Source organism: Lynx rufus, unplaced genomic scaffold (genome assembly GCF_022079265.1).
Source record: "Lynx rufus isolate CCGP_SWC_20201006 ecotype Redwood Valley unplaced genomic scaffold, mLynRuf1.p SCAF_6, whole genome shotgun sequence".
Taxonomy (NCBI): domain Eukaryota; kingdom Metazoa; phylum Chordata; class Mammalia; order Carnivora; family Felidae; genus Lynx; species Lynx rufus.
Genome location: NW_025814878.1, coordinates 29,337,326 through 29,350,966, shown reverse-complemented (window position 1 = coordinate 29,350,966; position 13,641 = coordinate 29,337,326). Strand labels below are relative to the sequence as shown.

The 13,641-nt window shown below is 35.3% G+C and overlaps 1 protein-coding gene across 1 annotated transcript in view; it reads left to right on the top strand.

Annotated features, from left to right (window-relative positions):
- The window catches only part of LAMA2 (laminin subunit alpha 2), a 475,613-nt gene that overhangs the window by 251,249 nt on the left and 210,723 nt on the right, over positions 1-13,641 (top strand). The window contains exons 22-23 of the mRNA XM_047102999.1: positions 698-834; positions 13,330-13,566. Of these exons, the coding sequence (XP_046958955.1) occupies positions 698-834; positions 13,330-13,566 (374 nt within the window). The remainder of the gene's footprint in view (positions 1-697; positions 835-13,329; positions 13,567-13,641) is intronic.

The window sequence follows — 13,641 nt, the reverse complement described above, 5'->3', positions numbered from 1 at the left end:
CTCTTTTTTTTTTCTTTTTCAAATCTTATTTTTGTATTCTTTGAGAAAGTGCAGTGGACAGAGATATTTTGATTCTTCATATATCATATCATAGCTAAGAAAATGAAAAATCTATTGAAAAGAACAAAGCAGGTGGTAAATAAACCTCAAAAATACCTTCATACACACACGTATGTGCACACACACACAGGGTCACTTAAGTCAGTTATTTTTAATTTTTGCAAAACTGAAATGTCCTGATGTGTGACTATTAAACTACATACATGATATACTGAATTTAAGAAGCCTGTTAATTACTGGTTTTTATTATAAATCATAGTCATCAACAGGAAGGAAATACTAATCTATACAGGATAGAAAATTTAGTTATGCACTTGAAATAACTATAGAAACAAAATTTTAAACTTTATAGTATCTAGATATGGTTAGCATAGAATCTGATATACCACTTGTTTCTTTAAACTTAGTTGAAAACTAAAAATATTTTATCTTTTGAAATCATTAAATTAAATACAACATAAATTTATTGATCATCTCTGTGAAAAACACTTTTCTGTGATATAAAAGATGAATGAGGTCAGTTTTCACTTTCAAGGATCTTTAACCATAATATGGAAAATAAAACAAGAGAAATAAACTCAGCACTTCCTATCAAATTTTTACTGTTCTACTATTTTTTTCCCTTTTACTTGTGAAGCTTGTGATTGTTCCCATCTGGGTAATAATTGTGACCCAAAGACTGGTCAGTGCATTTGCCCTCCCAATACCATTGGAGAAAAATGTTCTAAATGTGCACCTAACACCTGGGGCCACAGCATCACCACTGGTTGTAAGGTGAGTTAATTGCTTAATTTTCTCTGGTAATGAATGTTTCAAAACTTTTTTTTTTATTTTGTGAAAGCTTTATAGTTGGGAATTTCAAAAGCCAATATTACCTTATAAAACATTATAGAACTAACAGTATAGAGTGATTGCAGATACTGATCAGTGTCTTACATTTCATTTTACTTCTGGGAAATATGAAGTACACATTTATGTATCTTTATTCATTATACCTACAAAAAAAAGGAAAACGTAAAACCACAAACAGCCAATAACTTCATACCTAGACACAATGAAATATTATCTGCAAAATACAAAAAATTAGGAACTAATTAAAGGAATTTGCCAAAAATCTATAGGAATTGCCCCTAACTTAGGACTAGGTTTCAGTTTTCAAGAAGCATTTGAAAGGATTCTGGGGAGTCATACTGACAACCTTTAGCTTGAAAAAAATCCTCATTTTTCCCACGAGTGTACTTTAGAACGTGGCATGACTAGATTTACATTTCAAGAAATCTATCCAGCATCAGAGTCAATGGTAACAGATACAGCTGTTGCAGAAATATTGATGAGAGAGAACAGAAGCTTGGACCCAGCCAATGAGCCTCCACGAAGATGCAGGGAGTAGGCTATGTTACAGAATTCTCACTGCTGTATGGCTTGGTGCACTCATAGTTTTGGAGGATAAGAGAGAAGTCTTAAGGATGAGTCCTGGGTTTTGCTTTGTAGGAAATTAAATGAGAGTATTTACTGCTAGAGGGATTATAGGTGACTCAAATTCAAGTAGGAAAGGTGATAAGTCCACAGGGGTTTTTGCGGGGTTTTTTTTCAGCTTTTTGTGAGGTATTAACTAAATAAAATGCAATTACTCATTTAAAGTGTTGAGTTTTGGGTGCCTGAAAGCCTCCGTCGGTTAAGTGTCTGACTTCAGCTGGTAATGTTCCCATGGCTCATGGGTTCAAACCCCGAGTTGGGCTCTGTGCTGACAGTTCAGAGCCTGGAGCCTGACTCAGATTCTGGGTCTCCCTCTCTCTCTGCCCCACCTCTGCTGGTGTTCTCTCTCTCTCTCTCTCTCTCTCTTTCTCTCTCTCTCAAAAATAAACATTAAACAAATTTAAACAAAATAAAGTGTTGAGTTTTGACCAATGATTACAGTTGTATAACCACCCTGATGCCTTCTTGTAGTTGGCTTCCCTTCCCCCCCTTAGTCGCACCAGGAAACTATTGTTTCTCCTTCTATCACTATAGTAATGTCAGTTCCACAAATTCATAGAAATCAAGTCATACTACATGTTATTGTTTGGGTTACTGTTTGTTTATTTGTTTGGGGGAATTATTCTTGGCCCAGCTTCCTTTATGCAGTATAATGCTTTTGTGATTCAACTACACTGTTGTATATGAGTAGTTTGTTATTTTTAATTGTTTAATAATTTTACATTGGATGATGCACAATGACTTTTCTATTTATTTACTATTTAATGGGCATTGGGGTTACTTCTAGTGTGGTGCTATTATGAATAATTTTGCTATGAACATTAGTCTATAAGTCAAAAGCATGGGTGTAGACCTATGTTTTCATTTTTCATCACAAGAATACTCCACATCCTTACCAACATTTGGGATTTTGACTCTTTAATTTTAAGCATTCAGTTGGATGTTTATTTATATCCTTGCCTTTCTTTAATGTCCAATGATATTGGGAATAATCTTATTTATTTATTTCCCATTTATATATCTTCTTGCAAAGTGTCTGTACGAATCTTTTCTATTTGGGGTTAATTTTCTCAGTAATGTGTTGTAAGAGTTCTTTATGTATTCTAGATACCAGTCCTTTAATATATTTATGTTCTATAACCATTTTCTCCCAGTATACAGCTTGTGTTTTACTTCTGCTGTGGTATCTTCACCTAATTTTTATAAAGACTAGTTTATTATCCTTTTGTTTCATGGGTCATGCTTTTTATTTTCTAAGAAATGCACATTGGCTTAAGTCAAGATCTAGAGACACCTCTCCTATGTTTTCCTCAAGAAGTTTTATAGTTTTGAATTTTACATTTAGGTCCACATTGCATTTTCAATATTAATTTTTCTATATGGTTTGAGGTAAGGGTCAAAGTTCACCTTTTAATGGATATCCAATTTTTCCAACATCTTTTCTGAAAAGATTATTCTTCTTCCTCATTGAATTACTTTAGTTCCTTTGTCAAAATAACCTGGCACTATATGTGCACATACATTTCTTTTTTTTTTTTTTTTTTTTTTTATTTTTGGGACAGAGAGAGACAGAGCATGAACGGGGGAGGGGCAGAGAGAGAGGGAGACACAGAATCGGAAACAGGCTCCAGGCTCTGAGCCATCAGCCCAGAGCCCGACGCGGGGCTCGAACTCATGGACCGCGAGATCGTGACCTGGCTGAAGTCGGACGCTTAACCGACTGCGCCACCCAGGCGCCCCCGTGCACATATATTTCTGAACTCTATTCTGTTTCATTGGTCTATCTGTCCTTGTACTGACACTGTACTGTCTTGATCACTGTAGCTTTCTAGCAGAGCATGAAATTGGGTGGTATAAACTCTCCAACTGTCGTTCATTTCTAATACCTTTTGCACACGTTAGATCCTTTGCATTTTCATATAAATTTTTAAATCAGCTTCTCAATTTCTTTACAAAAAGCCTTCTAGACTTTGATGGGGATTATATTGAATCTACAGGTCAATTTGGGGAAAATTGACATTTTAAGAATACTAGGTCTTCCAGTGTATCAATATGACATAAGTTTTCATTTACTTTGCTTTGTAATTTTTTTTCTCGGCAGCATTTTATAGTTTTTGGTGGGCAAGTCTTGTACATTTTATTACATTTATCATTGTGTTCTATATTTTTTACACAAATGTTATTATTTCACTTCAGTTTCCAACTGTTGCCAGAACAGAACATGCAATTATTTTTATACAATAACTTTTATTTTTTTAATAGACTATATTTCTGTATATTTTTTAGTAGCCTCTATGCCCAACTTGGAGCTTGAACTCACAACCCCACAATCAAGTGTTGCATGCTCTACCGACTAAGCCAGCCATGCACCCCATCCGTTAACTTTCTATATTGACACCCTGCTAGAAGTTTATTCTAGCTATTTTTTGGTAACTTCACTAGGATTTTCTATGTAGACAATAATACCATCTGCAAATTGAGTTTTACTTCTTCTCTTCCAACCCATGTAACTTTTATTTCATTTTCTTTGCCTATTGCAGTAAAATGTTGATTTGTAGTGGTGGGAGCAAATATCCCTGCCTTATTCCTTATGTTAAGTAGAAAGGATTAAGTCTTTTACAATTAAGAATAATGTTTACAAATGTTCTTCATCAAACGCTCTTTATCAGTTTAAAGATGTTCCTCATATTCCTAGTTTATTAAGAACTTTTATCAAGAATATACATCCAGTTTTGTCAAAAGCATTTTCTGCATCTATGGAGATGATCATATAATTTTTCATTTTCAGCTGCTAATGTGGTGAATCATATTAATTGATTTTCAAATGTTGGTCCAACTTCACAATCCTCAGATAAATCCTGCTTGATCATGAGCGATTATCTACTTTAAATTATTTTAGATTATGTTTGTTAGCATTTTGTTAATGATCTCTGGGTCTGTTCATAAGGACTGTTAGTTCATAGTTTTTTTCTTACAGTGTTATTGTCTGGTTTTGTTATTGGGGTACTGCTACCCTCATGAAATAGATTGGGAAGTATTCCTTTCTCATAGTTTCTGAGGAGTTTGCATAATCAATGAAATATAAAATAAAAATAGAGAAAAGCCAATGATGCCAGAAACTGGTTTTCTGCAATTATTAATAAAGTTGATGATACTCTAAGAAGACTTATCAAGAAAAAAAAAAGATGAAAGAAATAATCAAAGTCAAGAATAAAGGAAGGGACATCATGAAGATCCTGCATACACTAAAATAATAATATGAAATAATATGAGCAACTTTAACCAATAAATTTGATAACTATACAAAATAAACATTCTTTTGTTTACTTTGAGTTTAGTTTTCTCTTGTTTTCCAAGAGAAAACTTAGGTCATTGACTTGAGATCTCTCTTCTTTACTAATATAAGCATTTTATTTTAAATTAAAATTTATTCCAGTTACTTTTTGGTAGCTTCAATATATATTCAACAAATATATTAAGTTTCCTTCCAGGCACTAATTTAGTTGCATACCTCACATTTTGATATATTGTTTAAATTTTCACCCTTAAAATATTCTTATTTATTTTACTACTTATTTTTACTCACTGTTTAGAAATATGTTGTATGATCATCATATATTTGGGGGTTTTAAAGATATCTTTCTGCTATTGACATCTAATTTAGTTCTGTATTGGTCTCAGAACATAATGTGTTTTATTTCAGTCCTTTTGAATTTATAGAGATTGGTATTATGTCTCATAACAGTGTGCATTTTGATTAATGTACATGAAAATATCTTGTATTCTATTATTATTGGGTGAAATCTATACAAGCCAGTTATTCTTAGTGATTTTTATGTGTGCATATTCTATCAGTAACTGAGGGTGTTTAACTATAATTATGATTTATCTATTTGTCTTTCAGTTCTCTCAGGTTTTGATTCATGTATTTTGAAGTGATAATATTAGGTATATACTCATTTAGGATGATTATGTCTTTTTGAAAAGTTGATGCCCTTATCAATATGAAGCGTCCCTTTTATCCTGGGTAATATTTCTTGTGAAAAAAGAATACTTTTTCTGATAATCATATAGCCAGAGTTCCATCCTTCTTTTGACTGGTATTTATGTGGTATACATTTCTCCACACTGTCATTTATTCCATCTCTTTTTAAATATTTTAATGTGTCTCTTTTAGATAGCATATATTTAAATCTTTGTTATTGATATAATCTTAATTGGAACATTTCCATTTAATGTAATTATCCATATGATGGAGTTAAGTCTACATTTTCCTGTTTGCTTTGCCCCACCTGTTCTTGCTTTCTTTTTTCTTCTTGTCTTATTTTGGATTGAGTAATTTTTATAATTACATTTTATCTTCACTTTTGACTTATTAACTATATTTTATGTTTTTTGTCATTGCCTAGAGATAGATATTAACTTAATATTTTAATAGCTCAACATCTTAACTTTTCATAATGTATCTTAAAATAATATTATATACTTTACATTTAGTGTAGAAACCTTATAAGAGTAAACCTCTAATTGCTGCTTACCCTTTTTGTTACTTCTTTTCTTGTCCTTTATGTTATTGTTGTCATACACCTTACTTCTATGTATTATATATCCTACAATATAATCGTATGATTCTGATTTAAATTTTTTTAATGTTTATTTTATTTTTGAGAGAGGGGGGGTGGGAATAAGGGAGGGACAACAGAGGGGGAGACACAGAATCTGAAGCAGCCTCCAAGCTCTGAGATGTCAGCATAGAGCCTAACACGGAGCTCATGACCTGAGACTAAGTCAGATGTTCAACCTACTGAGGCTCCCAGCGCCCTATGGTGATTTTGATTTAAATAGTTAATGGGGGCACCTGGGCGGCTCAGTAGGTTGAGTGTTCAACTTTGGCTCAAGCCACACTCTCTCATTTCATGAGTTCAAGCCTCACATCAGGCTGGCTGCTGTCAGCCTGTAGCACAGAGCCCACTTCATAACCTCTGTCCCCCTCTGTCTGCCCCTTCCCCGCTTGTATTCTCTCAAAAATAAACATTAAAAAACCCCTCAAAAATACATACATACATACATACATACATACAGTCAATTTTCTTTTTAAAAGGCAAAAATGCTGCTTTTCTGTTTTCTATACATGTGTCAATTCCCGTGCTCTCTGTTACTTTGTGTACAGCCAAATTCTGTTTCATATCATGTTAGTTCTTCCATTAACTACATCCCTAATTATGACTATTATTATTTCTGGTAAGGTCTGCTCTCAATGATTCTTTCAATTTTGTATGTTCAAAAACTGCATTTTTCCTTCATTTTTCAAAGATATTTTTTCTAGATATAAAAGTCCTGGTTTTCAGGGGCGCCGGGGTGGCTCAGGCGGTTGAGTGACCAACTTCAGCTCTGGTCATGATCTCACGGTCCGTGAGTTCGAGTCCCGCATCGGGCTCTGTGCTGACAGCTCAGAGCCTGGAGCCTGCTTCAGATTCTGTGTCTCCCTCTTTCTCTGCCCCTCCCCCACTCATGCTCTGTCTCTCTCTGTCTCAGAAATAAATAAACATTAAACAATTTTTTTAAAGTCCTGGTTTTCAGCAATTTGATTATGCTGTCTTTTTGTGGTTTTCTTGTTTACTTCTCATATGGTAAGTTGGACCTGTTAGATCTGTGGAACCAGAGTTTTTATTAAATTTGGAAATTTTCCAGCCAGTATATCTTCAAATATTTTTCTCTTCTTTATCCTCATTGTCTCCTCATGGAACTCATGTATATGTTGGTCTACTTGATATTTTTCCACAGTTGACTGAGATTCTGTTTGCTCTTTCATTCTTATTTTTTCTCTATTCTTTATTTTTGATAGTTTCTATTATTAAGTGTCTAAATTTACTGATTTTTTTCTACAGTGTCTAATCTATTCTTAATCCAGTTGGTTACATAATAATTTTTCATTTCAAATTTTTCATCTTTTCATCTTTAAAATTTCTGGTTGGATTTTTTTTTATAGCTGTCATTTCTCTCATTATATTCACATTTCCATTTATTCTTGAGAATATTTATAATATAAATATTAGCTTTTGCAGTGTGATTGTCTGCTAATTCCACCATTTCTTTTATTTCAATACTATTCTCAATGGTTGACTTTTCTCCTGGTTATGTTTCTCTCCATGCCTGATCATTTCGATGTGGATGCCAGATCGTTGTTGTACATTTTTCATTTTTTCACATTGGTTTTGTTGTATTCTTTTAAGGAGTATTAATCTTTATCTTGGCAAACAGGTTAATTACTCACTAATCACTTGGATCTGTTTGATCCTTGTTTTTAAGTGTTTGGGGTTTTTGTTGTTTTGTTGTTTCGTTTTGTTTTTAGGGAGGTCTAGAGCACCCTTTAATCCAGGGATCATTTAGCATCACTACTAAAGGGCTAAGTGCATTGAGAACGCTACCTGGTGCATTACTGTGTATTTCCACTCTGGCTGTTGGGGATATGAATTATTTCAAGCTTTATGTGAGTTTAGGAATTTTTAAGCTCATGCCTTTTCAGTGTTTTTTTTCTTTTTTTTTCCTCAGCCACACAGAATTTTATCCCATGCATACACAGATCAGTACTCAGCCAAAGACTCAAGGGGACACTTCTGCAGATTTCTAGAATTCTCTCTGTATATAACTTTCTCATTTTTAAATTTTTAAAAAGTGTTTTTATATTTATTTTGAGCGAGAGAGACAGACCAGGGAAGGGCAGGGGCAGAGAGAGAGACACTCACAGAATCTGAAGCAGGCTCCAAGCTCTGAGATAGCAGCACAGAGTCCCACACGGGGTGTGAACTTGTGAACCATGAGATCGTGACTTGAGCCAAAGTCGGATGCTTAACCTACTGAGCCACCCAGGTGCCCATAAATTTATTTTTTTTAAGTTTTGTTTTTTTTTTTTTTGAGAGAGGCAGAGAGAGTGTGTGCATGGGGAAGAGGAAGAGAGAGAGGGAGAGAGAATCCCAAGCAGAATCTGTGTTGTTAGTGCAGAGCCCCATGTGGGGGCCTCAATCTTGTGAACCATGAGATCATGACCTGAGCTGAAATCAAGAATCAGATGCTTAAACAACTGAGCCACCCAGGCACCCCGACATTCTATTTTTTAGACACATATTCTATTGGCCCAATAAATTCTGTCTCAGCATCTCTATACTCTATGTTTCTCAACCCAGTTATAGTGCAGGGATTCATTTGGGTTCTTCTTTTATGGGTTGCAGCCTAGAAACTTCCTTTATATACTGCTTTTCTTTTCTTCTCTCAGAAATCACAGTACTGTGCTTCCTGGCATTCAGTCTAAAAATAGTTGTTTCTTATTTTTCATTTTTTAGTTTTTGGTTTTGTCGGTTAGCAGCTTAAAAGACAGAAGATAAACCAAGTGAGTGCTTTAAAAACTAAGAGACTGGGGTCTCCTGGGTAGCTCAGTCGGTTGGGCGTCCGACTTGGGCTCAGGTCATGATCTCGTGATTCGTGGGTTAGAGCCCTGCATTGGGCTCTGTGCTGACAGCTCGGAGCCTGGAGCCTGCCTTGGATTCTGTGTCTCCCTCTCTCTCTGACCCTCCCCTGCTCATGCTCTGTCTCTATCTTTCAATAATGAATAAATGTCAAAAAAATTTTTAAAAAACACCTAAGAGACTGTTTAAAGAGAAGAAATATTTTTTGTGTGTCAAATGTAACACAGGTCAAATAGGATTAGGGCTGGCCTGTGTCCATTAAGAGCGGCAAATAAGGGCATTTTTGATGTTAATGAGAGGTGTTCTAATTGGTCACATTGGGCTGGAGATTATTGGAACATCATGACCAAGTGTGACCTGTTTGACTCCATGGTAGTATACAATAGTGATGTAAACTGTTTTTTTTTCCACTGATTTAGCACACATGCAAGGTCTAATCATCTTTACATATATGATAAAACATTTGAATACACTGGTCCAGAATACATAATCTAGAGGAAAACAGGAGTATTGGTGATTGTTCAAGGAAATATAGATACATGACTTCAATTACCTATATGATTAGATTAAATTAAATTTTAAATTAAATTAAAAACTAGACAGGACGCTCATTTTTCTATTGCCAATGGCACTATTAAGTTTGAACTACATTTTTAGAAACAAAACAAAATTTCTCAAGAGTTCCAAAGTTTTTTGTAAGTATGAACAGTGTTACAAGTTTTGGTGACTGACTTTTTGCATTTTCACCTTTAATCCAAGCATCTGCCCCATCCCTTGGACTCATGAATAAGCCATAAGTAAACTTAAGAGGGTTCTATTCTATTCACAAAATCCTGCAATGTGGCCAAACTCTAATAATCTTCCAAAATTAAAGCTGATGCCTAATGTGGATACAAATCAGGATGGAATATAAACCAAGTTTCCTTAGAAAAAAATTGTAGTTCTATGTTTGATACTGTTATTTTTACTGGTTGTTGGATAAACATTATGTTTATTGGAATTGGTTGAAAATGTTTTATTACTTTGAACCACTGTTAAAAATCTAAATTTCTGAATAGCTACACACTTCATCATTATGAACAATCACAAAAAAATACATAGAGTCCTCACAAATATTTATGAGCATGTATTCTACCACCAAAAAACTTTGGATGATTATAATCTAAATGAACAGTGATTTGAGATTTACGGCTTCCCTTTCTTTGTGTCATGCATAATTTCTCTGTGTTGAGGTGTGAGGACACACATCATTTGAGCTTTCAGTGGAGTAGAATACAAAGCCAGCCATCTTTCACTAGCAGGGGAATAGTGCATAAATCCTCTATTGCTAAATAAACATTACATCTAATTATGATTTAAGTTTGATGTTGGCTATAGTACTATCCAAACATATGGTTAATGGTCCCTTTTAGTCTCCACTATAACTTCCGGAATAAACTTTCTGATTTGGAGAGGCCCCGTGTCTGCTTGTGTAGTCATCTAATCTTTAAGAATTAGTGCTTTGGTATTATATAACAAATGGGGTAGCAGACACTTCATGTTTTAGTTAAAGGATAAGAATGTCTCATAAGACCTTTTAAAATTTATTACATGACTATAGTTTCCATAACGTATCATAATTTTCTGTTTCTAATTATGGCCCATTTTATTAAGTGAGCCAAAAAAAATCATTGAAGTCAAAGTTAATTATCCTTGTTTTGAAATCACATTCTAAATCTGATGTTCTATAAAGATGACTTCGGTGGAGTGACAGCAGTGGTTTTATTCTATTCTTAGGAAACTATGTCTACATTTATTATATAATAAATAATCGCATTTTGGATCTTTAGGCTTCAAATAACTTTTAGTAGGATTTTTTTTTTTTCTGGATAACAAAGAAGTCAGAAAAAAACTTAATCACAGAGATTAACCCCAAAGGAGGCCTGGTGATTATTTCAATGTCAGAATCTGCAAAGATACTTCACCAAACATTTGGACAGGAGAGATGATTGAAGAAGCTTAGTGATTATATATCACATCCTAGAAAGAGTCGTCTCCTAAGTAAACTGCTACGGGCAGGAGCAGGGGCAGGAGTGTCCCCAGTAGTGGTGGACATAAGAATTAAGGTGAGCAATGAAAGTGTAGGAAACGCAAAGGAATATCCACCTAGACTTGGATCTGGGAATTCGGCAAGTTGCAATGCATATAAGTCTGCATAGAGCTACAGATCTAAGAAAGATAATAAAACAGCACCAAAAAGAATCGGGTCATCGATGACGTACACTGTGTGAGGGAAGACTCAGACACAACGAGAGGTGGCACCCACATGGGTACCAAGTCAGGACCCGCTTATAAGACAGAAACCACAAGTTATTTCAACAGGGAAATAGAATATAAAGAATTGTTAGCTGGTAATAGGTCGTTAGTTCCTAAAAAAGGATAAGAAGAGATATATGGGGTCCTGAAGTAGCAGGTACAAAAGTGAAGCTACTATTTCTAGGCTGAGTGAGGGTGAACAGAGTTTGCAGGTAAGTACTGGTCTATAGAAGCTGTCCACTGCTGTTGCAGGTAGTGAGTAGGCCGGAGCTATTGGTCACATTCAGAGCATATGTGCAGACTAAAGCTACTCAGAAAGTTGCCTATGGGGAGAAAGTCCCTTTTGGGCCTGAAGGCCCAAATGAAGTTCTTTCTGGGCTACTGGGCTCCGATGCCAAATAGTAAAATAGTAATAATGACAATAGTGATGAAGAACCAGAACCCAGAAGTGTCTTCCCTCCACTGGGGCCTTATTAGGTCTCTCTCGGGCCCACTGTTGACTAGGCCTAAACTTCTGCTACCTAACCACGGAGAAATGTCTACAGGGTCTAACTACAGTATCATAAAGCAGGGTAAGGAAGAGGGAACTGAGAGCTCAGAGACAGTACTTTGGTCATTGGCACTGCTGATCTCTGAAAATGACTTATTCCAAGCTCCTAATGGCATTTTAGAAGCCTGCTTGGCTTTTTCATTAAATTGCAATGAGATATGAGCTCTGTAAATCAAGAGCAGAAAGCCTGAAAAGAATGTAAGACGAAAAGACACATGGATGAGTAGAAATTGAAGGTGAGTGAGATGAAATAAATTATGGAAACTCAGCTAAAAAAGCAATAGTGTAATTAAAAATGCATTGGTGGCATATACATAGGAGAGAATTTTCACTATGTAAAATGGGCACTATAAAATGGTCAACAAATTTGAGAGGCAAATAGAAAACTACAGAAAATATTAGGTCCTAATATTACAGATTTTGCAAACAGACACAAGTGGTATACTTTAAGAATTGCAGGTGATTCTGAAGAAGAAAATTGGTAAATTAGAACAGAAGTAGGGGCACCTGGATGGCTCGGTCGGTTTAGCTTCCGACTTCAGCTCAGGTCATGATCTCACTGCTCATGAGTTTGAGCCCCATGTCAGGCTCTGTGCTGACAGCTTGGAGCCTGAAACCTGCTTCGGATTCTAATCTCTCTCTCTCTCTCTCTCTCTCTCTCTCTCTCTCTCTCTCTCTCTCTCTCTCAAAAATAAACTTAAAAAAAATAGAACAGAACTAAAAATTTCAATCAAAAGTAATTTTGTTCTCAAACTGAAAGAACTTTAACAGATTCCAGTAAATTAATAAAAAAGACTCAAACTTTTAAAAATTCTAGCAAAACTTTGAATTACCTAAATAAAGAGAACAAGCTTATGCATGCCTAGGAAGAAGAAAATAGGTTAGCAGCAAAGCCCCTCAAATGAGGCTCATTTGCAAAACTAAATGTCAGAAAAGTGCATTCTAGATGTCACTTGCCTGAGTCCTCTCAGCTTCCCCAAATCTGGTTTGGGAGTCTGTATGTTCTCAGAGACTTCTGCACTTCTATTATGTAATTCTTATTTCATGCTGTTATATATATACTCACTTGTCTCCTTCTGTTAGACTGTGAGATAAGTCTCTTTACAACTTTAATTCTGTAAAAATGAGATGATAAGGTAGAATGACTTTGTCTAAACTTCACTCTTTGAAACAGAAAGCGGTTGAAGAAAACCCATACCTAACTCCTCTTCCTTGCCACAAAAAAAGACAGAAACAAACACATTTTATTTCTTATTCAATAGGATTATGTTTTCTGAACAGTCATCTGTTTTAGTAAATGCAGGAAACGATTTTAATGTTATGTTCGCTGATGTTTCCCAAGAGACTAAACTAGAACAGTACAAAGCATATAACAGACACATGATTAATATGTATTTAATGGAAGCAGAGAAACATTCGAATTAAAATTTTAAGATATTTCCCATGAAATGGTGTTAATGGTTGCTGTTTTTATCTCCTCCATAGGCTTGTAACTGCAGCACAGTAGGATCCTTGGATTTCCAATGCAATACAAACACAGGCCAGTGCAACTGTCATCCCAAATTCTCTGGTGCAAAATGTACAGAGTGCAATCGAGGTCACTGGAACTACCCTCACTGCAGCCCTTGCGAGTGCTTCCTGCCGGGTACTGATGAAAGGACCTGCGATTCAGAGACTAAAAAGTGCTCCTGTATGGATCAGACAGGGCAATGCACCTGTAAGGTATGTGCTGCTGACATATGGTAAGGAAAGATTTCCCTGGATTCTATTTCCATTGCTTAATTTTAACTTCAGTCT